Consider the following 26,495-nt stretch of genomic DNA (forward strand, 5'->3'; position numbering starts at 1 on the left):
TACGTACATTTTTATTACACTCAAATCTAAACATGCTTCTCATTTATTAAAAATAAAATAAAAGGTTCACAGTGTTTACAGCCTTAAATAATGTTTGGCACACAAAGACCGAACTGACTGAAAAATATAGGCTACATTTGTCAAAGTATTAATTAACTTAGTGCAAACAAACAATATGCTCAGCCAGCACTAGACTTTCCTTTCTTTAATTAATATAAACACACAAAAACAATGTCAACCATGTTTAAATTCCCTGATTGTCAGTTCTTAATGGAAAGATTCGTTTTCTGCTTGAAATTATTATGTTTCTGTCTACATTTATTTAGACTAACATTATTTAAATATTGAGTGCAACTGTGGTGGATCCAATGTACAGTTTCTACGCCAAATGTATATACACTCTTTTTCTGGACACTTTTGTATCACAAACAGTACTGTATTTGCAAATCTGATATGTCATAAATGTATAGATGTAGCAGTACTGTCTATCTGTATGTCATGTATGTCATTATGTTATGATGAATTGAAAATGGGGGACCCTGATGTAAACAAGACGAAAGTCTTTCTCTGGTCTGCATCCCCTTAACAATTGTATGTATTGAGCTGTACTGTACCCATTCTGCAATCTGTTAATAAACTTTTCAATCAATCAATCAATCAATCAATCAATCGATTACGTAATTCGGTGAGTTGGAACTATCTATGGGTTGGCGCCGGGTCCCCACGGACATTTTAGCGTGTGGCACCTTCAGCTCCGGTCACGTTAGGACATCAACAAGCAGGAGTTAGTAAAACACAGTTGTATGTTAGCCTTCTTGGATGTTGAATAAACGCCTATCATTGTCTTTAAACACCCCGCCTCTCAGACTCCCATTTCCTCCTATGCTAGCTAGTAGCTACGGTAACATTTCATTGACTGTACAGTAGTAGCTTGCGGGCTGCGTCGGGCTACCATAGTTAAAACGTGCGTTGTGTTTACAAACTGCTAACGATATGGCAAGATGTGTGTAGGCCTATGTAATGTTAATGGCTATGTTTTTAAAGTCGTAATGAAGATTGATTTATATTGTGCGTGCCATTTTTACACAAACTGACTAGCAACGGGCTGCAGTGCTGCTGCTGCTGCCTGCAGCCAGTGCAGAACACCGGCTCCCCGGGCTCCGCCAAATGAATTTTTTTATTTGCGCGTCATCTGAACCGTACGCTACACAGACGATCCATTACCGGATAAATATATATATATATATAATTAGTAAACTGTCTGGGGCATTAAGTGCCCCCCTTAACTGATTTTCGAGGGCATTTTGTCCATTTTCAAGGGCATTATGCCCCAAGCCCCCGTTAATTTCGAACCCTGTCGTGAATTGAAACTTGATCAATCACCCAGTTTACGACTTGTGTCATTATTGTCATCAAACATTTTGTTGGAAAGCGGGGATTGCCGGAACGCAATTTAAAAGTTCTTCTTGTCTCGTCCTGTTTATTTAAGTGAGTGTGTATCATGGGGAAGACTCGAGCGTTATCAGCGAAACCCTGTGTGTTTGGAGCAACCGCCACAACAGCAACTACATCCACTAACTTTTGGGGAATTTAATCTTAACAGAATTGCACCACGGTGACTATAAACGATTACAATTTTGAGACTGTCGCCGGGAACCAGTCGGATTGGAAAATGTCCTTGGCGCGGACAGTGAGTGTATTGTTCTGACAGCGCACACGCCCCAGAGCAGTCACTGTTCCTCCAACGAGGGAATGCCATTTTGTCAATAGGAATCCTAGCAACACCTGTGAATCTAAAACAGAAAATGACTAATGTGCCCTGGTCTTTGTGGGTGCGGGTGTGGGGGTGTGTGGGTGGTAGGGATTGTGGTGTTTATATGCCATCACAGTCATCGCCCACCTCGCTGTCTCATTTTGGAGAGGTACCTCGCAGATGGTGAAATTCACCAGTTTTTTGGGATTGCATCACAGAGATTTAGGTTTAGGTGGGCATTGCCTAGTCTTTCGATTAATTCGATTTAATGATTTAGGACGATTTTGAAAAAGTAAAATCGATTTTCAAAACAAAAATGATTATAAAAGAGTCACATTTTATTTTACAAAAAGTGATGTTTGGTGAAAGTTAGATTTGCACTTTATTAATCCCAATAGGGAAATTCATTCTTGTTTGATGATCAAGAGGCACCTTTTATTTGTTTTAAGTGAAGTTTGGTGAAAAAGCAAGTTATTGCACTATTAATCCCAATAGGGACATTCATCTTTATTTGATCAAGAGTAACCTTTTATATATATATATAATTCTTTTTTTTAAGTGAAGATTGGTGAAAGTTAGGTTTGCACTTCAATCCCAATAGGGAAATTCATCTTGGTTTGATAATTTTTTTGTGTCAAATAAAAACAAAGGTTATTTGAATGATTTCCTTGGCGTTTCTAGTTTTCAAGAGAAAAAATCGATGTAAATCGGATTAAAAAAAAAATCATCTGGGATTTTATTTTTAGGCCATATCGCCCAGCCCTACTTTGCAGTCTTCTTGAGGTATTGGCTGTTTTGGTTTGTTGTCACGTTCACCTGCACCGGAACCAGGATTCCTTAGAGAAAACGAAACCAAAGCAGATCGAAACTTGACTATCCTGTTACAGCCCCTCCCCCATAGTGCACACTGATGTAGTATGTATCAGGCTATAGTGCACACTGATGTAGTATGTATCAGTGTATAGTACACAGTCACTGATGTAGTATGTATCAGTGTATAGTACACAGTCACTGATGTAGCATGTATCAGGCTATACTGCACACTGATGTAGTATGTATCAGGCTATAGTACACACTGATGTAGTATGTATCAGTGTATAGTACAGTCACTGATGTAGCATGTATGTATCAGTGTGTAGTACACAGTCACTGATGTATCAGGCTATAGTGCACACTGATGTAGTATGTATCAGTGTATAGTACACAGTCACTGATGTAGTATGTATCAGTGTATAGTACAGTCACTGATGTAGCATGTAGCAGGCTATAGTACACACTGATGTAGTATGTATCAGTGTATAGTACAGTCACTGATGTAGCATGTATCAGGCTATAGTGCACACTGATGTAGTATGTATCAGGCTATAGTGCACACTGATGTAGTATGTATCAGTGTATAGTACACAGTCACTGATGTAGCATGTATGTATCAGTGTGTAGTACACAGTCACTGATGTATCAGGCTATAGTGCACACTGATGTAGTATGTATCAGTGTATAGTACACAGTCACTGATGTAGTATGTATCAGTGTATAGTACACAGTCACTGATGTAGCATGTATCAGGCTATAGTACACACTGATGTAGTATGTATGTGGGTACATTTGAGACATTAGATATTGAGTTAAAAAAAAAATATATATATATTCAGAGCAGTAAAATATATGACAATAAACAGCTTTATGTAATGAATGTAAAAGTTTAAACAGTGGCGGTTAGGGGACAAGATGAGGTGGAACTCACCCTCACAAGGCCATTATCCTCCATCTCTAGGGGTGACAGTGGCTCGGGAGGTAGGGTAGTCATCTGGTAATCTGCAGGTTCCCGGTTCGGTTCCCGCTCCTCCCGTGCAGCGTGTCAAAGGGTCCTCTACTCCTCTAGCAAGACACTTAAGTTAACCCCTAATTGCTCCCGATTAGCAGGTTGGCACCTTGCATGGTCGGCCTCTGCAATGGGTAAAATACTCAAATGTGAGGAACAAATTGTAAAGCGCTTTGGATAAAAGAGTATGTATATGCATTATGCACCATTTAGTTCCTTCTCCCAATTACCTTTGGTCTGCGTGAGGGGCGATGTCTCATGAGATGATATGATGTGAATAAGACCAGGCCATTTTGGAAGTGAGAATTCTATTAACAAGTGATATATATATATAATTAGGGATGTCCGATATTATCGGCCGACCGATATTATCGGCCGATATCGGCAGTAAAATGTGATATCGGAAAATATCGGTATCGGTTTAAAAACAAAAAAAAACAATAACAATATTTGTTATATATATATCCAGTGAAATTATTAGTTACCTGAAATTATTCAGTTTTTTGGACGGGGAAACCCTGCATATATTGATATCGGTTGATATCGGTATCGGAAATTAAGAGTTGGACAATATCGGAATATCGGTATCGGTAAAAAAGCCAATATCGAGCATCCCTATATATAATACACACGTTTAATATTACAGGTATGTAATATGCTACTATAATACAACATCATGTTTAGCTAAAGCCAATAATACAACATCATGTTTATTCAAGTGAAGTCTTCCTTTATTAATCCCCTTGGGGAAATGCAGGTGTCATAGCAGCATTGGAGGGGGAGGGGGGGCTGGGGGTGGTACATGCAGGAAAAAAGGTGCATAATGTACGTTATGTTATAGCCATGAGTAATATATCTATTGTAACGGAAATGTAACGTGTTATATACATAAATTAAAAATGTTCCCCTGCTGGGGATGGAACCCTAACCCTAACTTTGTCTTAACCACAACCGTTAAGTGAATGTTAAAACCAACCTTAACATTTAAAACTTTGTCTTAACCATAACCGTTAAGTGAATGTTAAAACTAACCTTAACATTTAAAACGTTGTCATAACCAGAGAGAGAGAGAGAGACTCTGATTCTCTGTGTGTGACTGTTTTTGTTTGTGCATATCATGTGTGTGTGACTGTATTTGTTTGTGTGTGTGACAGTCTGTTTGTGAATATCATGTATGTTTGTGTGACTGTATTTGTTAGTGTGTGTGTTTTTGTTTGTGAATATCATGTGTGTGTGTCTGGTTGGTATGGAGGTCTCTCAGCCTGGCTCTGCTTTGTAAGTGTGTGTGTGTCTGGTTAGAGGTCTCTCTCTGTGTGTGTGTGTGTGTGTGTGTGTGTGTGTGTGTGTGTGTGTGTATGTGTGTGTGTGTGTGTGTGTGTCTGGTTAGAGCTCTCAACCTGGCTCTGCCTTGTAAGTGTGTGTGTGTGTGGTTAGAGCTCTCTCAGCCTGGCTCTGCCCCTGTAAGTGTGTGTGTGTGTGTGGTTAGCGCTCTCTCAGCCTGGCTCTGCCCCTGTAAGTGTGTACGTCTCTCTCTCTCAGCCTAGCTCTGCCCCTGTAGAACCCTTGGTTTTGACTGTGGGTCTGTGCTCCTTGGTTACCGTGGTCTTGTTTGGTAGCAACAGGTCCTGGCTGCTGGGTGTGCGAGCGCTGACTAAAAGCCTCCCGCCTGTTGCGAAACCGCACAATGTTGGTTTGTCTGGTTTACTATCAATGCCGCTCTGTTTTTACTGGACAGGTTTCAGTCTCGTACCGCTCTGGGAAACGTCTGCCTGATCTTATCTCTGAACACTAAATGTAGTACTTTTATAGGTGTGGTGAACAGACTTCTCTCAAGCAGGGTAAGAGCCATGGTTCACTTGTTTCCCCAGCCCCAATCAGTAGCTGCTCTCCCATGCTCCACCACTAGGGGGTACTAGTGTCTCCCCTTCTGTTGATTCCTTGGGGTTTTCAAGAGTGTGTGTGTGTGTGTGTATAAATGGTAAATGGTAAATGGTAAAAACCTTCCGATTACCAGACGGCTGCTCTGTGTGCACTGTGTGCCTCTAATTGAGCTGTATTTAAAGGCACTGTTGGTTAGAAGTTCATGGGATGAGCAGCCCGGCCCGACTGACTGAGGGAGGGAGGGAGGGCGGGAGGGAGGGAGGGAGGGAGGGAGTGAGGGGCCCTCGGGGGCCTCCAGTGTTGGCTGTTCCTGGCACGGCACAGGTTACGGAGCGGTGAAAACCGTGTGGCTCACACTACATGACTCACTCGCTCTCAGGTGTGTGTGTGGGTGTAAAAGGTACCGGTAGGCTAGTATTAGCTTATAGTCGCGTGTGTGTGTTCATGCCAGCTAGTATATTAGCTTCTGTGTACACGACACGTATCACCACCACGCCTCCTCCTCCCCAGCTGTCTTGGAGCGTTCGAGGGGCAGGTAGGCAGGTAGGTAGGCAGACAGGCAGGCCTGGCCATGTTGCCGCGGAGACCAGCCCACCCGCGAGAACGCACGCTGCTGCTCCCAGACATTCCAAGTGTCTTCACACCATCACCACCACCGCCGGGTGAGGGGGGTGGGGGCGGGGGGGACAGACACACGGCACGAGACGCCCTCCTCACACGCATCGCATCTCTAGACAGACCAGACACATTTATGATCTCTGACTCCTCGCCACATAGTTATTAAGCACTAGCACCCCCCCCCTCCTCTCGCCCCCAAAGGTGCGGTTTGTGGATGTTGCTGTTTGTCTTCCACGTTTGACTCGTCTGAGCGCTCTGAGCATCAGTTGACCTCCGACATCAAATATTGCTCCCACAACATGTTCTTTTTGCAGCGACATGGGCAAAAGAAAGAGGAAGAAATCTTCCCAGATACTATAGTATAGTTGTTTATTTGAATTCAGTCAACGTCTTGTCAATGTGAAGCATCCCCGCTTGCCATACAGCGACATGACATACAGCGACATGACATCACAGGAAGTGGAGGAACGCCAAATGCACTTCGCCTCACATTTACCTAGACTTTAATTTACTGAGACAATTTTACAAACATAGCAAATGGAACTTTCACACAATAGGCCCTCGATAAGGTTTATAAAAGTTCCTACCTCTCTGCCCTCGATAAGGTTTATAAAAGTTCCTACCTCTGCCCTCGATAAGGTTTATAAAAGTTCCTACCTCTCTGCCCTCGATAAGGTTTATAAAAGTTCCTACCTCTCTGCCCTCGATAAGGTTTATAAAAGTTCCTACCTCTCTGCCCTCGATAAGGTTTATAAAAGTTCCTACCTCTCCGCCCTCGATATAGCTTCTAAATGTTCCTACCTCTGCCCTCGATAAGGCTTCTAAATGTTCCTACCTCTGCCCTCGATAAGGCTTCTAAATGTTCCTACCTCTCCGCCCTCGATAAGGCTTCTAAATGTTCCTACCTCTGCCCTCGATAAGGTTTCTAAATGTTCCTACCTCTCTGCCCTCGATAAGGTTTCTAAATGTTCCTACCTCTCCGCCCTCGATAAGGCTTCTAAATGTTCCTACCTCTGCCCTCGATAAGGCTTCTAAATGTTCCTACCTCTGCCCTCGATAAGGCTTCTAAATGTTCCTACCTATGCCCTCGATAAGGCTTCTAAATGTTCCTACCTCTCCGCCCTCGATAAGGCTTCTAAATGTTCCTACCTCTGCCCTCGATAAGGCTTCTAAATGTTCCTACCTCTCTGCCCTCGATAAGGCTTCTAAATGTTCCTACCTCTGCCCTCGATAAGGCTTCTAAATGTTCCTACCTCTGCCCTCGATAAGGCTTCTAAATGTTCCTACATCTCCGCCCTCGATAAGGCTTCTAAATGTTCCTACCTCTCTGCCCTCAATAAGGTTTCTAAATGTTCCTACCTCTGCCCTCGATAAGGCTTCTAAATGTTCCTACCTCTGCCCTCGATAAGGCTTCTAAATGTTCCTACCTCTGCCCTCGATAAGGCTTCTAAATGTTCCTACCTCTCTGCCCTCGATATAGCTTCTAAATGTTCCTACCTCTCTGCCCTCGATAAGGCTTCTAAATGTTCCTACCTCTCTGCCCTCGATAAGGTTTCTAAATGTTCCTACCTCTGCCCTCGATAAGGCTTCTAAATGTTCCTACCTCTGCCCTCGATAAGGTTTCTAAATGTTCCTACCTCTGCCCTCGATAAGGCTTCTAAATGTTCCTACCTCTGCCCTCGATAAGGCTTCTAAATGTTCCTACCTCTGCCCTCGATAAGGTTTCTAAATGTTCCTACCTCTGCCCTCGATAAGGCTTCTAAATGTTCCTACCTCTGCCCTCGATAAGGCTTCTAAATGTTCCTACCTCTGCCCTCGATAAGGCTTCTAAATGTTCCTACCTCTGCCCTCGATAAGGTTTCTAAATGTTCCTACCTCTGCCCTCGATAAGGTTTCTAAATGTTCCTACCTCCGCCCTCGATAAGGCTTCTAAATGTTCCTACCTCTCCGCCCTCGATAAGGCTTCTCTCTGCCCTCGATAAGGCTTCTAAATGTTCCTGTCTCAGGTAGGGAGTTGCCATCCGCGCCGAGCTCTAGCTGCTGCTGATAACGTGAAACTCCGGCTGCATCTGCGTGACGGAAGCCAGGCGAGTTCGAGATCCATAAAAGTCGACCCGTTCTCAGCCGCTCTGTAAAACCCACCTAATGAACAAGCAACCGTTACATCGGCATCGTGCCTTTTCTCTATCTTTCTTTCTTTCTTTCTTTCTTTCTTTCTTTCTTTCTTTCTTTCTTTCTTTCTTTCTTTCTTTCTTTCTTTCTTTCTTTCTTTCTTTCTTTCTTTCTTTCTTTCTTTCTCTTGCACATACACCCAATACACACCATGAGGCCTATCTCCTGTCTGACGCCTCAGTGTTGACACAGGTGGGTGAGTTAGCGCCCACGCACACATGCTTGCACCCGGGGTCGGTCACGTAGCACAGCTTGGTGGATCGGCACCTCCTTTTTGCGGCACGTTATCCGTCCCGTCGGAACCTGACGCCCCCTACGCTTTGCCGTCCATTTGTGCACCACGTGCCGTGGCCGGGTGTGTAGAGCAGCGGGGCCGCCGCGGCCGCTTGAGCCACAGGTGCGGTCGTCACTTCTCGAATCACTGCCTCTGTGCACTTTTCTCAGTTGTCTGTGTGTCCAGTGATTCCCGCTGCATGTTAATACTTTGGGGGGCCCCCAAAGTATAATGGCTCCCCCCAAAGTATTATAATGTCTCCCCCATTTTTTTTTTTAACTCAGTGAGCACTTATTTGCATTGGTGGCAATGAGTGCTCAGTGAGTAAACAAAAAAAACTTAAAAACCCATTCATTATACTTTGGGGGGAGCCACTCATAAGATGTGTGTATGAAAGAACACCACAAAAAAACAGCAGTGACTGCTCTCAGCTGTTACACTTAAAGACCCAGACACCATCACCAGTTGTCTGAAGTGCAGTGTTAATATGAAAATTCACTAGAATGCAGGATTTGATTTTTTTTTTATCTCAAAATTGTTGCGTCGTTCCCCCAAAGTATATTTCATTTTTGCGGGAATCACTGGTGTCTGTGTGTCTGTTTAAGATAATGTATTCCTTCATTGATCCCCTTGGGGAAATTCGGGCAGCATGGGGAGGGGGGGGGGGGGGGGGGGGGGAGGACAGGTATGGCAGGGTAATAGTGGAAAGACATAGATAGAGGTGATAAAATTGTATCTGAATATAAAAATACGAGGAGAAATAAACGGTGTAAACAAAGGTGCAGATGAGGGTCTGTATGCCCTCTCATTTATGATATTATATGTTAACTTACAATAAATATATATATTGTTTAAATATACAATACCTTTCATCTCCTTTAATCACCCTTCGTCTTCACTTGTGGGCCTACCCAAGTAAAAGAAAAAAATTAAAATTTGATTGGATTATACAAACATACTTACACACTTTAATATACTAACATTTTATACAAACATTATACTAACGCACTTTAATATACAAACATTATACCAACACACTTTAATATACTAACATTATACTAACACGCTTTAATATACTAACATTATACTAACACACTTTAATATACTAACATTATACTAAGGCATAAAAAATATATTGTTTGTTTCCTGCTGGTTGTCAGTTAAGGCCATGGGTAGGTAGGGAATTTATTTTATTTTATTTTTTATTTTATTCTTTCCCACGGCGACTATGGATAGGGAATTTCTTTATTTAATTAAAATGTTCACAACAACATGGATGCATGTACCGGTACTCTGTCAGCATGTTTAATATCCATAATACTAAGGTTTGACTAAGATTTTTATAAAACTTTATTGTAAAAAAAATTAAAAGAGAATTGAAACTCATAAATTGGGTCGCACCTAAATCGGCATGGTCGGTCGGCAACCGGAAACGAACCATTTTTTCTTTTAGGCCTAACACGCTTTAATATACTAACATTATACTAACACACTTTAATATACTAACGTAGTAACATTATACTAACACTTTAACATACTAACATTATACTAACACGCTTTAATATACTAACATTATACTAACACACTTTAATATACTAACATAGTAACATTATACTAACACTTTAATATACTAACATTATACTAACACGCTTTAATATACTAACATTATACTAACACGCTTTAATATACTAACATTATACTAACACACTTTAATATACTGACATAGTAACATTATACTAACACACTTTAATATACTAACATTATACTAACACACTTTAATATACTAACATTATACTAACACACTTTAATATACAAACATTATACTAACGCACTTTAATATACTAACATTATACTAACACACTTTAATATACTAACATTATACTAACACACTTTAATATACTAACATTATACTAACACACTTTAATATACTAACATTATACTTACACACTTTAATATACTAACATTATACTAACACACTTTAATATAAAAACATTATACTAACATACTTTCAGTGTTCTTCCATTGAAACCGGCAGTGAAACATATAAAGCTTTTCAAAAGCTATTATAACCCAACTATCAACATGATGCTGGTAGTTGCTTCCCGCCCCCAGCACACCTCAGTATCCCTGGTATCACCAACACTATTGATATTCTAATTGATCAACACTCTCAGTTCCACTGTACTGATGAGAGAGATAACGCTGTACTGATGAGAGAGATAACGCTAACATCTGTGCTGTTGGCTTAACAAAGACAACAAACACGTAAGACTTAACACCCCCACACCACCGATCACTAGCCCTGGCTTGTTTTGCTTTTAATAATAATAATAATAATAATAATAATAATAATAATAATAATAATAATAAACTATTTGTTTAGATTAGATTCAAATGTATTGTCGTCATACAGCAAAGGAAAAATTCAAGGAAAAGAAGTTTGGCATCTAACCAGAGTGCAAATGTAACAGTAAGGTGCAATAGTAATATACAATGTACAGGTGATTAAACTGAGTATAAAATAAACAAATGTACTACTGATATACTATAGCACCTTTCATGCAAGAATTGGAAGCCTAGAGTGCTTCACAACAGTGAAATAGACATAACATGAGCATAGAATAGACAGAATACAAGCAATGCAGATAATAACGAGACAAATATTGACTCACACAGTTTAAAACCTGAGTCTTCCACCCAGCCGTAGGCTTTTACACAGTTAAGTAATATAGACTAAAGTAATTACTTTATTGTTTGTTCAGGATTGTTGCCACCAGAGTAGGCAAACATTTGTTTTATTTCTATAAATGTTCAAGTAGCATAAAGAGCCAGTGAAATGCTGGTGACATTTTGACTGGTTGGTAAAGTTGTCGGCAACCGGTTTGGGAGTTCTAGAATACTATTTCAAAGGGGAAATAGTCCTATGTGTCCATGCAAAGGGATGGATTTTTTTTTTTATATATATATACTATACCACCGTCCATGATATGTAAAACAAATTATAATAATAATACAAAATGGTTCCTTGCAGCAGAAATGGCACCATGACAATTGCATTACAAGATAATGGCAAAAAAATAAATCATATCACATTGTACCACTGGAAAACTAAATATTGTTATACCGTCAAAACTATTGATATATTTGTTCTCAGTCCTACAAAAAGCCCCCAGTGTACAGTATGTTGGCAGATGAAAACATGACTTTCTTGGACCTGCCCTGAGCTCTACACCGCTTCACCCTTCAAGGAGAACTGATTATGACGTTATTATGATTATTCATACGGGTTTGCTGAAGTTGGCAATGCTGTGTGTGTGTGGGTGGGGGGGGAGGTATTTTATATCCCAAAGGGGATCAATAAAGGAATATCTTATCTTAATAAAGTATTTATAGTCATGTTAGACTTTGTCTTGGCAATGGGACTTTGTTTCTTCATTGAGCGCTTGTCCTGATCATTAGACACAAGTGTTTCTATCATGAATACTAGTCACAGACGACCAGCTCCCCTGAACCCGGACAGAGCCAGCTGTAAAAACTGTGATTGGGGTTAATTAATATTTAGTAAATAATTATTAGTAACCTATACATAATAATAAAAAAAAGGCTATGTGCTGTTTGAAATCAAATTGAGCTGAATTCAATGAATTTGAACCATTTATGAATTGCATTTGACACAGTTTTGGTTGAATAAAATGAGCTGATAGTTTAAAAAATGACCAGATGACGCTCAGTTTTTACAGTGTACATGGGGAATTCTGCGCGTCCCGCATGAAACTCCATCGACCGGCGGCCGAGACGCTGGTTCTGGGTGAAGCACCACCTGTCTGTGATCTGCTGCACGATCCTCACTGTTGTTGTTGGTGGTGTGAATGGATGGGGCAACAAAAAACGCTACGGGCCTCTTCACACTTCCAAGTAAAGTGATCTCTCTCTCTCTCTCTCTCTCTCTCTCTCTCTCTCTCTCTCAGCAGTGGGAGGGCTGTCGGGACTTAGCTCCTCCCCCTGCTCCTACTATAAAAGCCCTCCCTCTCTCCCTCCACCTCAGAAACTAAAGTTTAGAGTGAGAGAGAGAGAGGAGTTTTTCCCCTCAAGTCCCATCTTTTGAAGGGACAAGGAATACATTTTTTTTTGGTTCATTATTTATTTATTATTATTATTATTATTATTATTATTATTATTTTCTCGTCTATCGTTTCCTTTCCTCGTGTGGATTACCGAGAGCTCCAGCCGTCGGGATTAAAAGAAAAAGCAGAAAAAGTGGATAATTTCTTTATTGTTTTTTGGAAAGCTATGGTGGCTTACGATGAACTGGGTAGCTTGGTGCCTATCAAACGGACCCTGCAGGTCATAGACTACCAGAACCAGAACCACAAGGAGTCCGAGGTGAGAGACAGCAGAGGGGAATGATCCCACTTGATTGTTTGTGTTGTGTGACTTTTATGTGGCTTTACTGTACTTCTCCTTCCATCCTTTCCTTGCGGGTCCTTTGGCTCACGCAGCAGGATGGGATCGAAGTCCACCACCTCTCCCTCTCTCTCCTAATCAGACGTGACTCACTCAGAGCCATAACCCTGTTCTTATCTTCCTCCTGTGTGTTTTTATGCTCTCTCTCTCTCTGACACAATTTGTACTTTCATGTTCTCTGGGAACAGCACCGCTGTCACCGGTCTCGTCCTAAAAAAGATAAGGTAACACAGTCATCGGAGGTCATTGTACTTTTATAGCAACGCCGACTGCACCCTTGGAGATTGATTGATTTATTTAGTGTTGCGTTGCGTATTCTCCCCCCGCCTGGTCTGTCTGCGTCCTCCTGTCCCTCTCTCTGTGGGCTGCAGGAGGATTAGGGAAACCCTCGGATCCAGAGACCGCAAACGCAAGACAAACAGGCCGAGCAACAGGAGGCAGATGCTGGGGATTTATATGTTAAAACGCCGCCCTCCCTCTGCAAACAACCCCGCTCGCTTCCTGCCTTTCAGCACCAGGCCCTTTTGAACTGGGAAGGTTTTTGGGGAGTTTTTCTTGATGTCAAAACTTGGGATTTCCAATGACAATAGATTAGTAGGAATGCAAATTGGCCCCCCCAGGTTGGTTGGGTTGGTTGGTTGGTTGGTTGGTTTGGTCCTGAGCCTCAGGCTGGATTGTCAGCAGGTGTGTTTGAGTGCTGCTCTCACACGCACACACACACACACACACACACACACACACACACACACACACACACACACACACACACACACACACACACACACACACACACACACTCTCACAACAAACTGAGAACATTCCTCAGTCAGTACCACACTATTAAAAGTAACAGGAGAGAGAGAGAGGGGGCCAGGTGGGTTTTACCGCTGTCTCTCTACCTTCTGTGTTCCCACTCATTGGAACAGTCTTTCTTACTGACTCATTTCTCTACAACTAGAGAGAACTGCTCACTTCCCATGTTTCAGAAGAAGAGGCTTCTGGGAAAGCAGAAGTTTCATTGTCGAAAAAAAAAAAAAAAAAAGGAGAAGTTGGATAAGGAGCCATTCATAAAGCAAAGTCTTCTTTTTACTCTTAGTGATTGTGTCATGTTGTTTTAGAGTCTGAGATGCGGGGAGGGTACCGGGCCTTTTTATCTGCTGTTATACAAGGCCTGCCGGGCCGCTCCGGTTTCCGGCCCCCGTTAGCCGCTCGAACCTGCGCCCTAATCGGGAGCCAGACCTCTGGGATTAGCTTCTGGCACAGGGGTCTACTTCAAAGAGGAAGAAGGGAGGAGGAGGAGGGGGGAGCGAGAGGGGGGGAGGGCGGGGGGCTTTTTGGGTCCATGGGTTTGCGAGTCTCTCGGGACAGAGAGAGGAGCGCTCGCCTGTACGCCGTGCAGCTCGCCGATAACATCAGTCGATGTTTGGGTTTTGGAGGAAGGTGGGGGTAGCAGGGGGGGGGGTTTGTTCCACAGACAGATTATTATCCTGAACTCGGTGGGCACGGACCACAGACCCCGGATCTGCTGGGGCCGGCTTTCCTGGAGCTCCGAGCCCCGGGAGTAGAAACTCCCTCTATCTCTGCTCTATCTGTCTGTCTGCACAGTGTTGCAACTTTCCAGCTGAGAGTGCACTAGGTGGAGTTGTACAAAGAGCAGCGCTAGTGGCCCTTTGTTATTCCAGGGACAGCCCCCCCCTCCCTCCCACACACACACACCTAGTGTAACAGGAAGGCCACAGTGGGGCAACACATTTTCCAATATTGACTTTAGAACCCCCCCCTACTTGAAACCAAATTGTAGGTGTTTTTTTTCCCTCTTTTTATCTGTGGGGTTTGCATAGCCTTTTTTTTTTAGTTTGTTTTAATGCATAGGCTGTTCTAGCGGGGATCGGGTGGGGGGTCCACCATGACCACACTCTCGCCAGACCACCGTCATAGCGGTTCGGATGTGGCTTCTCTCTCTCTCTCCCTCTCGCCTCTCTCTCTCCGGGGAGTCTGCGGTTCCATAAGATATCTCGCGGGCCGCCCCGGTCCGACGTGGAGGAGACGTATGGACCCCACGACTTACTTGACCGCGGCGTTCGGAGGCTGGGCTTCCTCCTCCTCCTCCTCCTCCTCCTCCTTGCCAGAGTCAGCCAATCTGTTCCACAGCTGTGTGTGTCTCTGACTTGAGTCTGAGAAGAGGGGGGGGGGGGGGGTTGTCGGAGCCTATAACGTCCACTCTTGTGTCTCAGTTTCACTGAGTCAGGAGAGGCAGCTTTTCATTCAGCACACAGTCCTAGTATAAAGCACAACATTTTTATAAAATGCATTGGGAGGTTTTTGTTCTCTCCCCCACTGCAGAACATCTTTCAGAAACCATAATTACGTCTTTCATCCTGTCCTTTTTTGAGTTCTGCGGTCTGTAAAATCATTAGCTCATACCTGCAGCCCCCCTTTGATTCCTGTAGCTTATGTTCTTGGCAGCGAGCCCGACACATCTCTCTCCTTCTCCCTCCCTCAGGGCTCTGTGGGGGGGGGGGGGGGGGGGGGGGCTGGGGTCACCTGGCCCAGGTGCTCTCACGCGAGGCCTGCTCCAGGGCTTGTCCCGACTCGCAGCCACAGACACACACCCCCGCCTCGCTCGCTCTCTCGCTGGTGGTCTGTCTTGCTCGGGGGACCCCCAGCGCCAAACTGTCCCGTTCCACACGCTGCACCCCGGGAGAGGAGCCCCGGCTCCAGCGGCACAGCTTGGCTGTTGTCGGGCAGGTCTTATCGCTGAGTCGTTGTGTGTGTGGGTGGTTGTCTGTGTGTGTGTGGGTGGTTGTCTGTGTGTGTCACACAGTGGCTTTCGGGACAGCTGAGAGCAGGGTCCTGTGCATTCCTGGCATGCCTCCCTCCAGGACCCCCTTCCTTCCCCAAGCGGCGGCTCTGCAGCCAGAGAGGCTCTTTGTTGCGGCTCTCTGGGCCTCGGAACAGGACTCCTCCTCCTCACATGATGCAACGGACAGCTGTTTCCTCCTGTTCACCCCCCGGCCTCCCCCGTCTTGTCCGCGGCCTGCCCGCCTGTCTGTCCACCAGACCGGTCTGTCTGTCGGCCTGTCTGTCTGGTGAGTGACTGCCTGATCTGGGCTCTACAGCACTACTCCCTGCTTGCTACAGGCAAGGAGCAGAGCCCCCGCCGCTTGTAGTGGTTTTCTGGGGCCCTGACGGCATGGCGAGTTTCCCCCACGAGGGGAGGTGTCTGTGTGGTTTCCACTCCAGTGTCTTCCCGTGGAAATTCTCGCGTGTCGTACGTGTGGTCATTCTGTGCCGTCCGGCTGTGTCTAGTTTCAGGTTTGTGGCACAGGAAGTCTCTCTTTGGTCTGGCTGTGTGACTTACGATAAGAAGCGCATGACTAAATCTCTTTCTCTTTCTCTTTCTCGCTCCTCAGGAACCCAGCACCAAGCGTGTCCGTCCTCTCGGCAGGGTGACGTCGCTAGCCAGCCTCATCTCGCCGGTGAGGAGCGGGGCCGTCCGGCGCTTCGGCCAAACCATCCAGGTGAGCCCCCTCCCCTCCCCCACACTCCTGACACGGGTTAAAAGACAGAGGCACCTTTTTTTTTTATCAATTTTTTTTTATTATTACTTACATGAAAACAAGACAACACAATAACCACAATAACAATACACAGAACTTCACAGGGAGATAACAGAAACAATAATAATACAGAAATAACAAATTATAAAAAATAAAAAAAACAGTACAACATTTTAAATTTAAAGGGGTACTATCTCATAAATGGCCTTTCCCAGTATTCAGCACCGTTTCCCGGCCGTGTGGCCCTATATTAATAAAACTTATGTCTCTAATTCTCATAAAGGCGTATTCTTCCAATTCCCCTCACAACATTCACCCTCACCGAACTGAGTCATCTCAAAATGTGCATATCAGTGATGTCAGAGATTTCCCAGCTGCATAACAATGTGGCAGTTGCCACCGGGCCACACAGTGGTTGGAGCCCAGCCTCAAAACGGCTTAAGGTCTTGAGGTAGAAAAACGCTGCTTTTGAGTACCCGAATAGAAATACAAAACAATGAACCTTCTTGAAAAACAAACACCTACAGAGGTGTTCCATAGACTCACAGGAACCGTGTAAAAGTGCCCAAATAGTGAAGAAATAGCAAAATAGCTCCCCCCAATAAAATCCCCCCAGTTAAAGTCAAGAGGACAACACAAAAGACAAGACAGACAAGACATTTCCTCCTCCCCCTCCCACGAGACCGCCGGACTCCCCCGGACAAGCACCCCAACCCCGCTCAGCCGCACACGGCGGTTCTGACCTTTTCAGCTGCTGCGACCCACAGTTCAATCCCAGCCTGCCCCACCCCAATCACCCGCGCCGTGGATATCTCAAGATAAATTACAAAAGACAGAGGCACTTATTGTTTAACCATCATCACCATTCAGCCCAAGGCCTAAAAAAAATAATGGTTTGGTTCCGGTTGCCGACCGACCCTGCCGATTTAGGTGCGACCCAATTTATTTTGAGTATAAAAAACTTTTTTCATAAAAATCTTAGTAAAGTATTATGGATATTAAACATGCTGGCAGAGTACATGCATCCATGTTGTTGTGAACATTTTAATTAAATTAAAAGAAATTCCCTATCCATAGTCGCCGTGGGAAAAAATTAAATAAAATAAATTCCCTACCTACCCATGGCCTTAACTGACAACCAACAGGAACCAAACAATATTTTCTTTTATGCCCAACACACTTTCTGAGCAGTACCACTACCACCACCACCACTACCAACACCACCATCAACACCACTACCACCAACACCATCAACACCACTACCACCAACACTACTACTACCACTACCACCATCACCACCAACACCACTACCATTACCACCACCCCCAGTGACTCACAGGCTATTCCCTCCAATCCGCAGGCCTCCTTCCGGGGCGATGGCAAGTCGCAGGGCGTGCCCCAGAAGCCCTGCAGCAAGGCAGTGGCCCCGACGCCGCCCAAGCGGAGGAACAGCACCCTGTGGTCGGAGACACTCGACGTCCACCAGAAGGGCACCTTCTCCACCAAGGAGATCAAGCGGCAGGAGGTGAGAGCTTCTTCTAGTATTACTGTTAGGATATATATATATATATATATATTAGTGATGCACGATATATCGGCCGCCGATATAATATCGGCCGATTTGGCCGTTTTTTTTACACATCGGTATCGGTCCGATATCAAGATAGGGCCGACATTTATAAAAAAAAAAAAAAAAATTATCTTTTTTTTCCTTCTTTTTACATGTTTTGGCCTTAAATAGTTTCAAAATATCAGTCATTTCTGAAAATAAGTTACAAAAGTAAAAAAAATTATGCGTTTTGGAAAATAGCTCTTTATTTGATTATCATAAAAAAGTGTTTTCTATACAGAGATATCGACATCAGTAAATATCGGTATCGGCCAGAACAGCAATATTAATATCGGTTATCGGTATCGGCCACAATTTTCACATCGGTGCATCACTAATATATATATATATATATTACTGTTAGGAGAGATATAATATATATATATTACTGTTAGGAGAGATAACGGGAGCTACTGTAAGGGAACAGCAGGAGGTGAGAGTAGGACACCATGGCAGTATGACAACAGGGCAGGAGGTGAGAGGAGGACACCATGGCAGTAGGACACTATGGCAGGAGGACACCAGGGCAGTAGGACACCATGGCAGTAGGACACCATGGCAGTAGGACACCATGGCAGTAGGGCAACGGCACTGCAGCCGAAGTGAAATGCGCTCTAGGGTAGAAAAGCCAGACGGTATTCCGTTCTGGCTGGAGAGGGAGACAGTTTGGATTATTAAACCCAGGGGGCTGGTGGTAAGGAAGGATTTCCTGCTCTCTCTCGACTCTCTCCTCTCTCCTGCCTTTCTCTCCTCTCTTCTATCTCCTGCCTTTCTCCCTATCTCTCTTCTCTCTCTCTCTCTCTCTTTCTCTCTCCCTCTCTCTCTCTCTTTCTCTGTTTTTCTCTACTTACCGTGAGCCGGGTCGTTCCGACTTGAATGTTTTTTTTTCACACGTCCCTGCTGTATTTACGCCAAATAAGCAAAGTGTGGGGGGGGGGGGGGGGGGGGGGGGGGCTCTCATTCTGCAGCTTTCGCTGTTGCTAGACCGTGTGAGCTAACGGGGACCCGGCTATAGCTAGACCTCTGTAGCTCCAACGTGCCAGACATCTCAGCTAACTGTCAGAGCGGCTCCAGTCAGACAGACGAGGAGGAGAGAGAGGCCGCAGTCATATAGAGCCAGACGTCGACCCTCGAAGTCTTTTGAGGTCGAAACCTGTCTGTGAATGTAGTCATGTAGTCGACAATCGCCGCTTTGCACGTTTTCTTTTTTTAAACTATTCTCTCTTGTTTATTTTCCTCCTCAGGCCATATTTGAGTTGTCTCGCGGAGAGCAGGACCTGATAGAAGACCTACAGCTCGCACGCAAGGTTTGTACTATTTTTTTTTTTAAACTGTTAAATCAGGGGGCGGGGGGGGTTGTTGTTGCTGGCAGACCTTCCACAGTCAAAAGCTGTGCGCTATATATAGAAAGGAATGATACCTCAAGCCTCTCTCTCCTGTTGTAGCTCCTATAAATCTATTCACCAAGATATTCAAGATATTCTTAGCCTCTCTCTTGTGGAAACAAACTTATTAAAAATCTGTTTCACCTAGATTCAACTTTGCCTATATGTATTGTAGAACCGTCGCCGATGGGGCGTAATTAATGAATTAATGACTTTATTTGACAATATATAAATAACAGAAGGACAGTCTGGAATACCGCCAAGGATAGACACAAAAAAGCTCAGAGCTTATTTCCATTGTGGTCCTTCTCGGGGAACGAAGTGTTCAGACATGCATCATACAGACACATGACATCACAACACATCACATAGACATAACATAGACACGTAAAAACATGTACCAATATACCCTCATCATCTGCACATTTTACTTTACACTGTTTATTCTTCTTCATATTTTTATATCCAGCATTACTTATATTGTTTACACTGTTTACTTCTCTCATATTTTTATATTCAGATCAAATGTTATCGCCTATATTTATGTCTTTCTACTATTACCCTGCCCCCAAGGGGATCAATAAAGGAACATATCTTATCCTCACCCGAACCAAGTGGGCGTTATTTGACCCTCCTCTCCTCCCTCTCCCCCCACCAGGCGTACCACGACCCCATGCTGAAGCTGTCCATCATGTCCGAGGAGGAGCTCACCCACATCTTTGGCAACCTGGACGCCTACATCCCGCTCCACCAGGACCTGCTGTGCCGCCTCTCCGAGGCCACGGGCGCCGATGGCACGGTGGGCCAGATCGGCCAGATCGTGGTCAGCTGGGTGAGTGGTGGCCCCTCCCACTTCCTCTATCTGACCAGGACGATGAGAACAGAGCTCTGCTCGTTTACACAATGGGGACCTGGCGAGGACAACACATAGTATATCACTATTCACTCCTCTAAAACATAGTATATCATCACACCTCTAGCACACATAGTAAGTTAAAATCAACCTAAATACATACTGGCAATATATAGAGAGAGGACATGTACAACAGTCAGCTAGGGACTGTTGCAGTTTCTGCTTAGCCCTTTCACTGCCACGACAAAGGGTTAACCCTTTCACAACCGCACTACAGAAGGTTAACCCTTTCACTATCACACTACAGACGGTTAACCGTCTGTAGTGTGATAGTAAAGGGTTAACCTTCTGTAGTGTGGTAGTGAAAGGGTTAAGCGAGTTTTTGGAGAGAGTTCCAGTCATTTGCTGCAGCCAAACGAAAGGAATTCTGTCCAAATACAATAGATCGCCATGACTCTTATTAAGACACAATCAATGTTTCTCATCTGGGATGTGAGCGTTAAATGACCTCCCTCTCTCTCTCTCTCTACCCCCCCCCCTCCTCCTCCCTCCAGTTGCCCAGGCTGAACGCCTACCGCGACTACTGCAACAACCAGCTGGCGGCCAAGGCGCTGCTGGACCAGAAGAAGCAGGACCGGCGGGTGCAGGACTTCCTGCAGCGCTGCCTGGAGTCGCCCTTCAGCCGCAAGCTGGACCTGTGGAGCTTCCTGGACATCCCGCGCTCGCGCCTCTTCAAGTACCCGCTGCTGCTGAAGGAGATCCTGAGGCACACGCCGGCCGAGCACCCCGACGCCGCCAGCCTGGAGCAAGCGGTGAGTCTTTCTTTTTACTTTCTCGTCGCCGAAGCTGCCCATTGGTTGATTTTGTTTTGAAATTTCGCTCGCCACCTAGCAACTCCTCAACCAATCGAGTAATTAACCAGCCCGATTAATTAACCAAATTAAAAAGAAATTACTTCCTCGTTGCCGAAGCTGCCCTGGTTGCTTTTTTTTTTTTTATTTTTTTTTTTACAACGTATAAAGTACATGTACATTACAGTGAATGCTTGGTTATGTATGAGCCTCCTAAGAATGTGCTTCATACAGTAAAAAAAATAGTAAAAAGAATAAAGTCCAAACACTACAAAATAATATACAAAACTAAAGTACAAAAGTACAAAGTAGAGGTGTAGTGCAAATAGGGCACAGGTAATGACATTTATTTTAATTTAGTGGCAATCATTTGCGATTATAATGTCTAATATTATGTTTTGTTTTTGTGTGTGTGTCTAGATCACCATCATCCAGGGTGTGCTGTCTGACATCAACATGAAGAAGGGCGAGTCGGAGTGCCAGTACTACATAGACAAGCTGGAGTACCTGGACGAGCGGCAGAGAGACCCGCGCATCGAGCGCTGCAAGAGCCTGCTGTGCCACGGAGAGCTGCGCAACAAGAGCGCTACGGTGAGTCAACACACACACACAATACACACACACACCACACACACCACACAATACACACACACACCACATACACACATTTACGCACACACACAATACACACAACACACACACAATACACACACACACGACACTCACATTTCTCCTTTAGAAAGGCTCTCAAGTAAAAAATGTATTGGCTTCAAACCGCCCATATAAGGCAGTCAGGATTCTCCCCAAGAAAACAATGACATCATCGAATATCTCTTACATCGATAACAATCTCCCAAAAGGCCCCCATGCAGAAAACTCTCGTTAGCGGCGAAGGATGTAAAGAAAGAGAAGAAAAAAACAACACTCGCCGTTAACCCTTTTCACTGCCGCACTACCAAACGGTTACCCCTTTCACTGCGACAATACACAGAAGGTTAACCCTTTACTATCACACTACCGACGGAAACCTTGATTCTAATCATCTCTCCTCTCTCCATCTCTCCTCTCTCCGCTCCAGAAGCTGCACGTGTTCCTGTTCAACGAGGTGCTGGTCGTGACGCGGCCTGTGACCCGGAACGAGCGGCACTGCTTCCAGGTGTACCGGCAGCCCATCCCTGTGCGGGACCTGGTGCTGGAGGACCTGCAGGACGGCGACGTGCGCATGGGCGGCTCCTTCAGGGGGGCCTTCAGCAACGGCGATAAAGGTGAGCCTGACCTTTTGACGTTTTACCCCCCTTTTCAACCTCTGAACCGATTAGATTAAAAATGTATTTGTCATCATACAGCACAAGTTTCAAGTTTCTTTAATAGTTGTCATACAGAAGTACAGAATACTTTTATACAAAATGCTTCTTTCTGTTACGCTCCAGAAACTGTGCTAGACAAAAGATAAGTATGAAATAAAATAGTATAGCATGTAAAAATAGAAGTAAAAAATAGAAGTCACGTACGTAGTCACACAGTGTTCAGTATATACATATGTACAATGTTTGATGCAGAATAGAAGTAACTGAGTATGGTAATACAATATACAATATACTATGCAATATACTAATATACAATATACAATAGTGCAAAGCAGAAATGGGATGAGGTACAATTTAGGTACAATTTACAGTAAGGTGTACTGAGGTATGGGTTGTAGTGCAAATCCTTTACCAATAAATATAAAGTGTGTTTAAGTGTTCTAAAGTGTGGAGAGTGGATGCTGCAGTGTGTTGTTTGTTTAAAGTGAGCGTGTGAACTCCCTGTAGCAACCCCCCCCCCTACCTCTGTTGCTATGGACATAAACTGTGATATTGTGGTCTTTGTAATTATTATGTATTTGACTGCATGTAGTATGTATGTATTGTAAGTGATGTTATGTGTTCTATGTTGTAACAATGCTGTAACTGCACTGAAAACAAATTCCACCAGCCTGGGCGGGTGGTCATTAAAGAATCAAACCTTATCTAAGTACAGTACAACGAAAATAAGTTTGTCATCCGACCAGAGTGCAAATGTAACAGTAAAGTGCAATAGTAATATACAGGTGATTAAACTGGGTATAAAATATATAAATGAGTATATATGTATGTACAGAGTTGTAGTATAATATGTACAGTGATGCAGGTATAAAGACACTATGGTAGTCTTTTATACCACAGAGTCTATGGTCACTGTGGGTCTACGGTAGTCGTACTGGCCAGCGGTGTAACTAGTAAGAGTAGGTCATCAATCAAAGGGATATTTAGGGGCTGGAAGAAATTCCGATGAGGAAGTGTTTGTTCTGTTCTTCTAAGCAGATGGAGGAGGTTTGCCAAAAAAATTATAATAATAATTAAATAGGACTGTTGCCCATTTTGGACTCGACTGCAGCCAGGAGAACGGTTTCTTATACAAACATCCTATAAAGGAAGTGTACAGAGACTTCTGCATAATGAAGCTGAATCGCTAACGGATTGTCTTCTCTCTCTCTCTCCTCGCAGCCAAGAACATTTTCCGCGTGCGCTTCCAGGACCCGAGCCACGGTCAGGCGCACACACTGCAGGTCAACGACGTCTTCCACAAGCAGCAGTGGCTCAACTGCCTGCGCAGCGCCATCTCCGTCCACCAGGGGCCGCTCCCGGAGACCCCGGCCTGCAGCCCCGCCTCCACGCCGGCCTCCGCCAAGCGTAGCGTGTCCTCCGTGTCCTCTTCCTCTTCCTCCTCCTCCTCCGGCTCCGCCATCGTCCACATGGAGGAGGCCGACGAGAACAGCCGGCCCGCTCCCCCGGGGTCTCCGCTCGCCGCAGCGTCCGCCCCGGGCTCGCCGTGCAAGACGCCGCCTTCCACTCCGTCGTCCCTCTCCTCCCGCTGCTCCTCCTCGTCTTCGTCGTCCTTGACGCCGTCGTCCCCGGTCTCCCCCCCGAGGCACAAGACCAAAAAGGACAAGAAGAAGTCCCTCTGTTCCCTCGGGAAGAGAAAGGAGACGATGGTATAAGAAGACGACCGAGGGGGGGCGTGGGAGAAAACGGACTCCTTAGAACGCGAGAGGACATTTTGTTTTGTACATAAAAAATAAAACAGACGCGGAGTGGCGTAGAGCGGGAGGGAGGGCGGGGCTAAAGTTGGCCCCTCCCTTCCCTCTCAATTGGACTTGTATTTATGATTATGTGTGTTTTATTATTACAACAGTGTTCTGTGTTACTGTCCCCAATGGCAGCTATTTACATGTCCCCTCCAACCCCCGCCCCCCCCCCTCCCCTCCCCCTGTTGGGGTTCAGTTGAACGGGGGGGGGGGGGGGGGGCTGAGTGCATACCATACAGATGCAGTATTCTGAAGGGGGGGGGGGGGGGGGGGCACAACGCGACTGCTTCATCGCTAGTTTATAAAGGGAAGCGTCACGAAAAGAGCGGTAAAATCCACACCTTTGATCTGTGTGAGCCGAGAAAAGCTGTGCGTCATGTTTTTGTGTTTACCGTCGATTTGATGTTGAAGCATTGTTTTTAATTTTAGATTCAGTGTTTTTTGGAGGGAGTAATTAAAGTTAAAGTTTTACATTTTTGTATTCTGAATCTAAATCTAACTGTAGCTCTTTTTCTTTTTTGACAGCACTGTTTTGTTTTATTAGTTAATTGAAACTTTTGGGTGTATGGAAAATATGTGAAATACACGAAAATGATAAGATGTATACCAAACTGAAAAAAAAAATGTATTGATTTTTTTTAGATTTACCAGAGGATAAGTCTTATTTTTGTACATTCCTTTTAGATGTAACAATCCGGCCATTTCCCCCCCATCTACTTCAAAGGCATTAATTTAAATCCAATCGCATAAACATTTGTGTAGTTGTTTTATTTTTATAGGACAAACACTCATTTGCTACAGGGTGTAGCGATGCTATATCTTTTGACGTCGACAAAGACGAGACATGAGGTATTTTTTAGTTTTATTCGTAAAACAAAAAAAACAACACATTTTGAATTGAGCCATGTTGGTTTAAACAAAAAAAAAGAAATGCTGGAAAAAAAAGTTGACAATTCGCAATGAAATGGATCACTTTTCAATGTAGCATCTTGCACAGAGCTTTAGTTGTTGACACTGCTTAGCGTATTTGGCGGGATATCGAGGACAAAGGAAGTCAGCTAAAACCGGCACAGACCGGTTTGATTGTAAAAAACAAGAGAAGGTTGTCAGGAAGGTTCGAGAGGAAAAGTGAAAGATGGGAAATAGTTTGTTGGAACCGAGTTGGGAGTTTTCTTTTGGGATGCGAGGCGTTGTGCCCACATAAGCTAATACAGTTGTTAAGCTAACGTGGTGCCCTGCTCAAAGAAAACAAGAGTGATTGAGGCGCTGGTGAAAAGCCAGTGAGCGATAAAAAAGATGGTGGAAGTAAGTAGGGGTAGGGAGATGGAAGGTGTGTAAAAGTTAGATGTTTAATGGAAGTAAAGACTTGTCTTTTTTGTTTAAAGGATGATGGGGAAAAAGCTAACTGAAAAGGGTAATTGGACTGCCATACCTATATGATGTACGTGGTGTAAATGAATAATTAAACAACAATAAAGATCTGTGTAAGATTTGCATCTGACATTCTGAGTTCTGGTCTTTCCTCTCCGCTCTGTTCTTCTGTAGTACAGACTTTTCACGGGTATTTTCCAGGAGCTCCCTTACTTATTTGTAATATGTACACATTGTACATTTTTGTAAATACATCAATATATTACTTATTTGTAATATGTACACATTGTACATTTTTCATAAATACGTCAATATATTACTTATTTGTAATATGTACACGTACATTTTTGTAAATACGTCAATATATTACTTATTTGTAATATGTACACTACACATTGTAAATGTTCATAAATACATCAATATATTACTTATTTGTAATATGTACACATTGTACATTTTTCATAAATACGTCAATATATTACTTATTTGTAATATGCACACATTGTACATTTTCGTAAATACGTCAATATATTATTTATGGCTATAACATACAATATGTACCTTTTTCCTGTGGTCGATAAGTACTTTATTTACATATTTTAAGCGAGATAGAGCTGGATAATGATGTGACCGCGTGAGAGGTCGAATCAACCATGGAGGCGGGTTTTTATCCATCGAACCAACTGCCATTTTAGCCTAGCGGATATGACTCACCCTATGCCTAAAAGAGAAGTGCAAGAGATATCTATTTATTATTAGACTCTTTCCTAAAC

General features: G+C 43.9%; 1 protein-coding gene across 2 annotated transcripts in view; it reads left to right on the top strand.

Moving 5' to 3' along the window:
* Window positions 1-25,852, top strand: part of net1 (neuroepithelial cell transforming 1) — a 72,947-nt gene extending 47,095 nt beyond the window's left edge. The window contains exons 1-9 of one of the 2 annotated variants that reach the window (XM_084330692.1): window positions 12,585-12,903; window positions 16,398-16,505; window positions 17,905-18,069; window positions 19,398-19,460; window positions 20,197-20,370; window positions 20,946-21,203; window positions 21,663-21,833; window positions 22,321-22,507; window positions 23,771-25,852. In XM_084330692.1, the coding sequence (XP_084186818.1) occupies window positions 12,811-12,903; window positions 16,398-16,505; window positions 17,905-18,069; window positions 19,398-19,460; window positions 20,197-20,370; window positions 20,946-21,203; window positions 21,663-21,833; window positions 22,321-22,507; window positions 23,771-24,264 (1,713 nt within the window). In that variant the 5' untranslated portion in view covers window positions 12,585-12,810 and the 3' untranslated portion in view covers window positions 24,265-25,852. Of the gene's footprint in view, window positions 1-12,584; window positions 12,904-16,397; window positions 16,506-17,904; window positions 18,070-19,397; window positions 19,461-20,196; window positions 20,371-20,945; window positions 21,204-21,662; window positions 21,834-22,320; window positions 22,508-23,770 lie in introns of those variants that run through there. The other variant, XM_084330691.1, reaches the window with a different exon arrangement.
* Window positions 25,853-26,495: the final 643 nt, after the last annotated feature.

The sequence above is a fragment of the Notolepis coatsorum genome (assembly GCF_963971535.1).
Source record: "Notolepis coatsorum genome assembly, chromosome: 15".
NCBI classification, from domain to species: Eukaryota; Metazoa; Chordata; class Actinopteri; order Aulopiformes; family Paralepididae; genus Notolepis; species Notolepis coatsorum.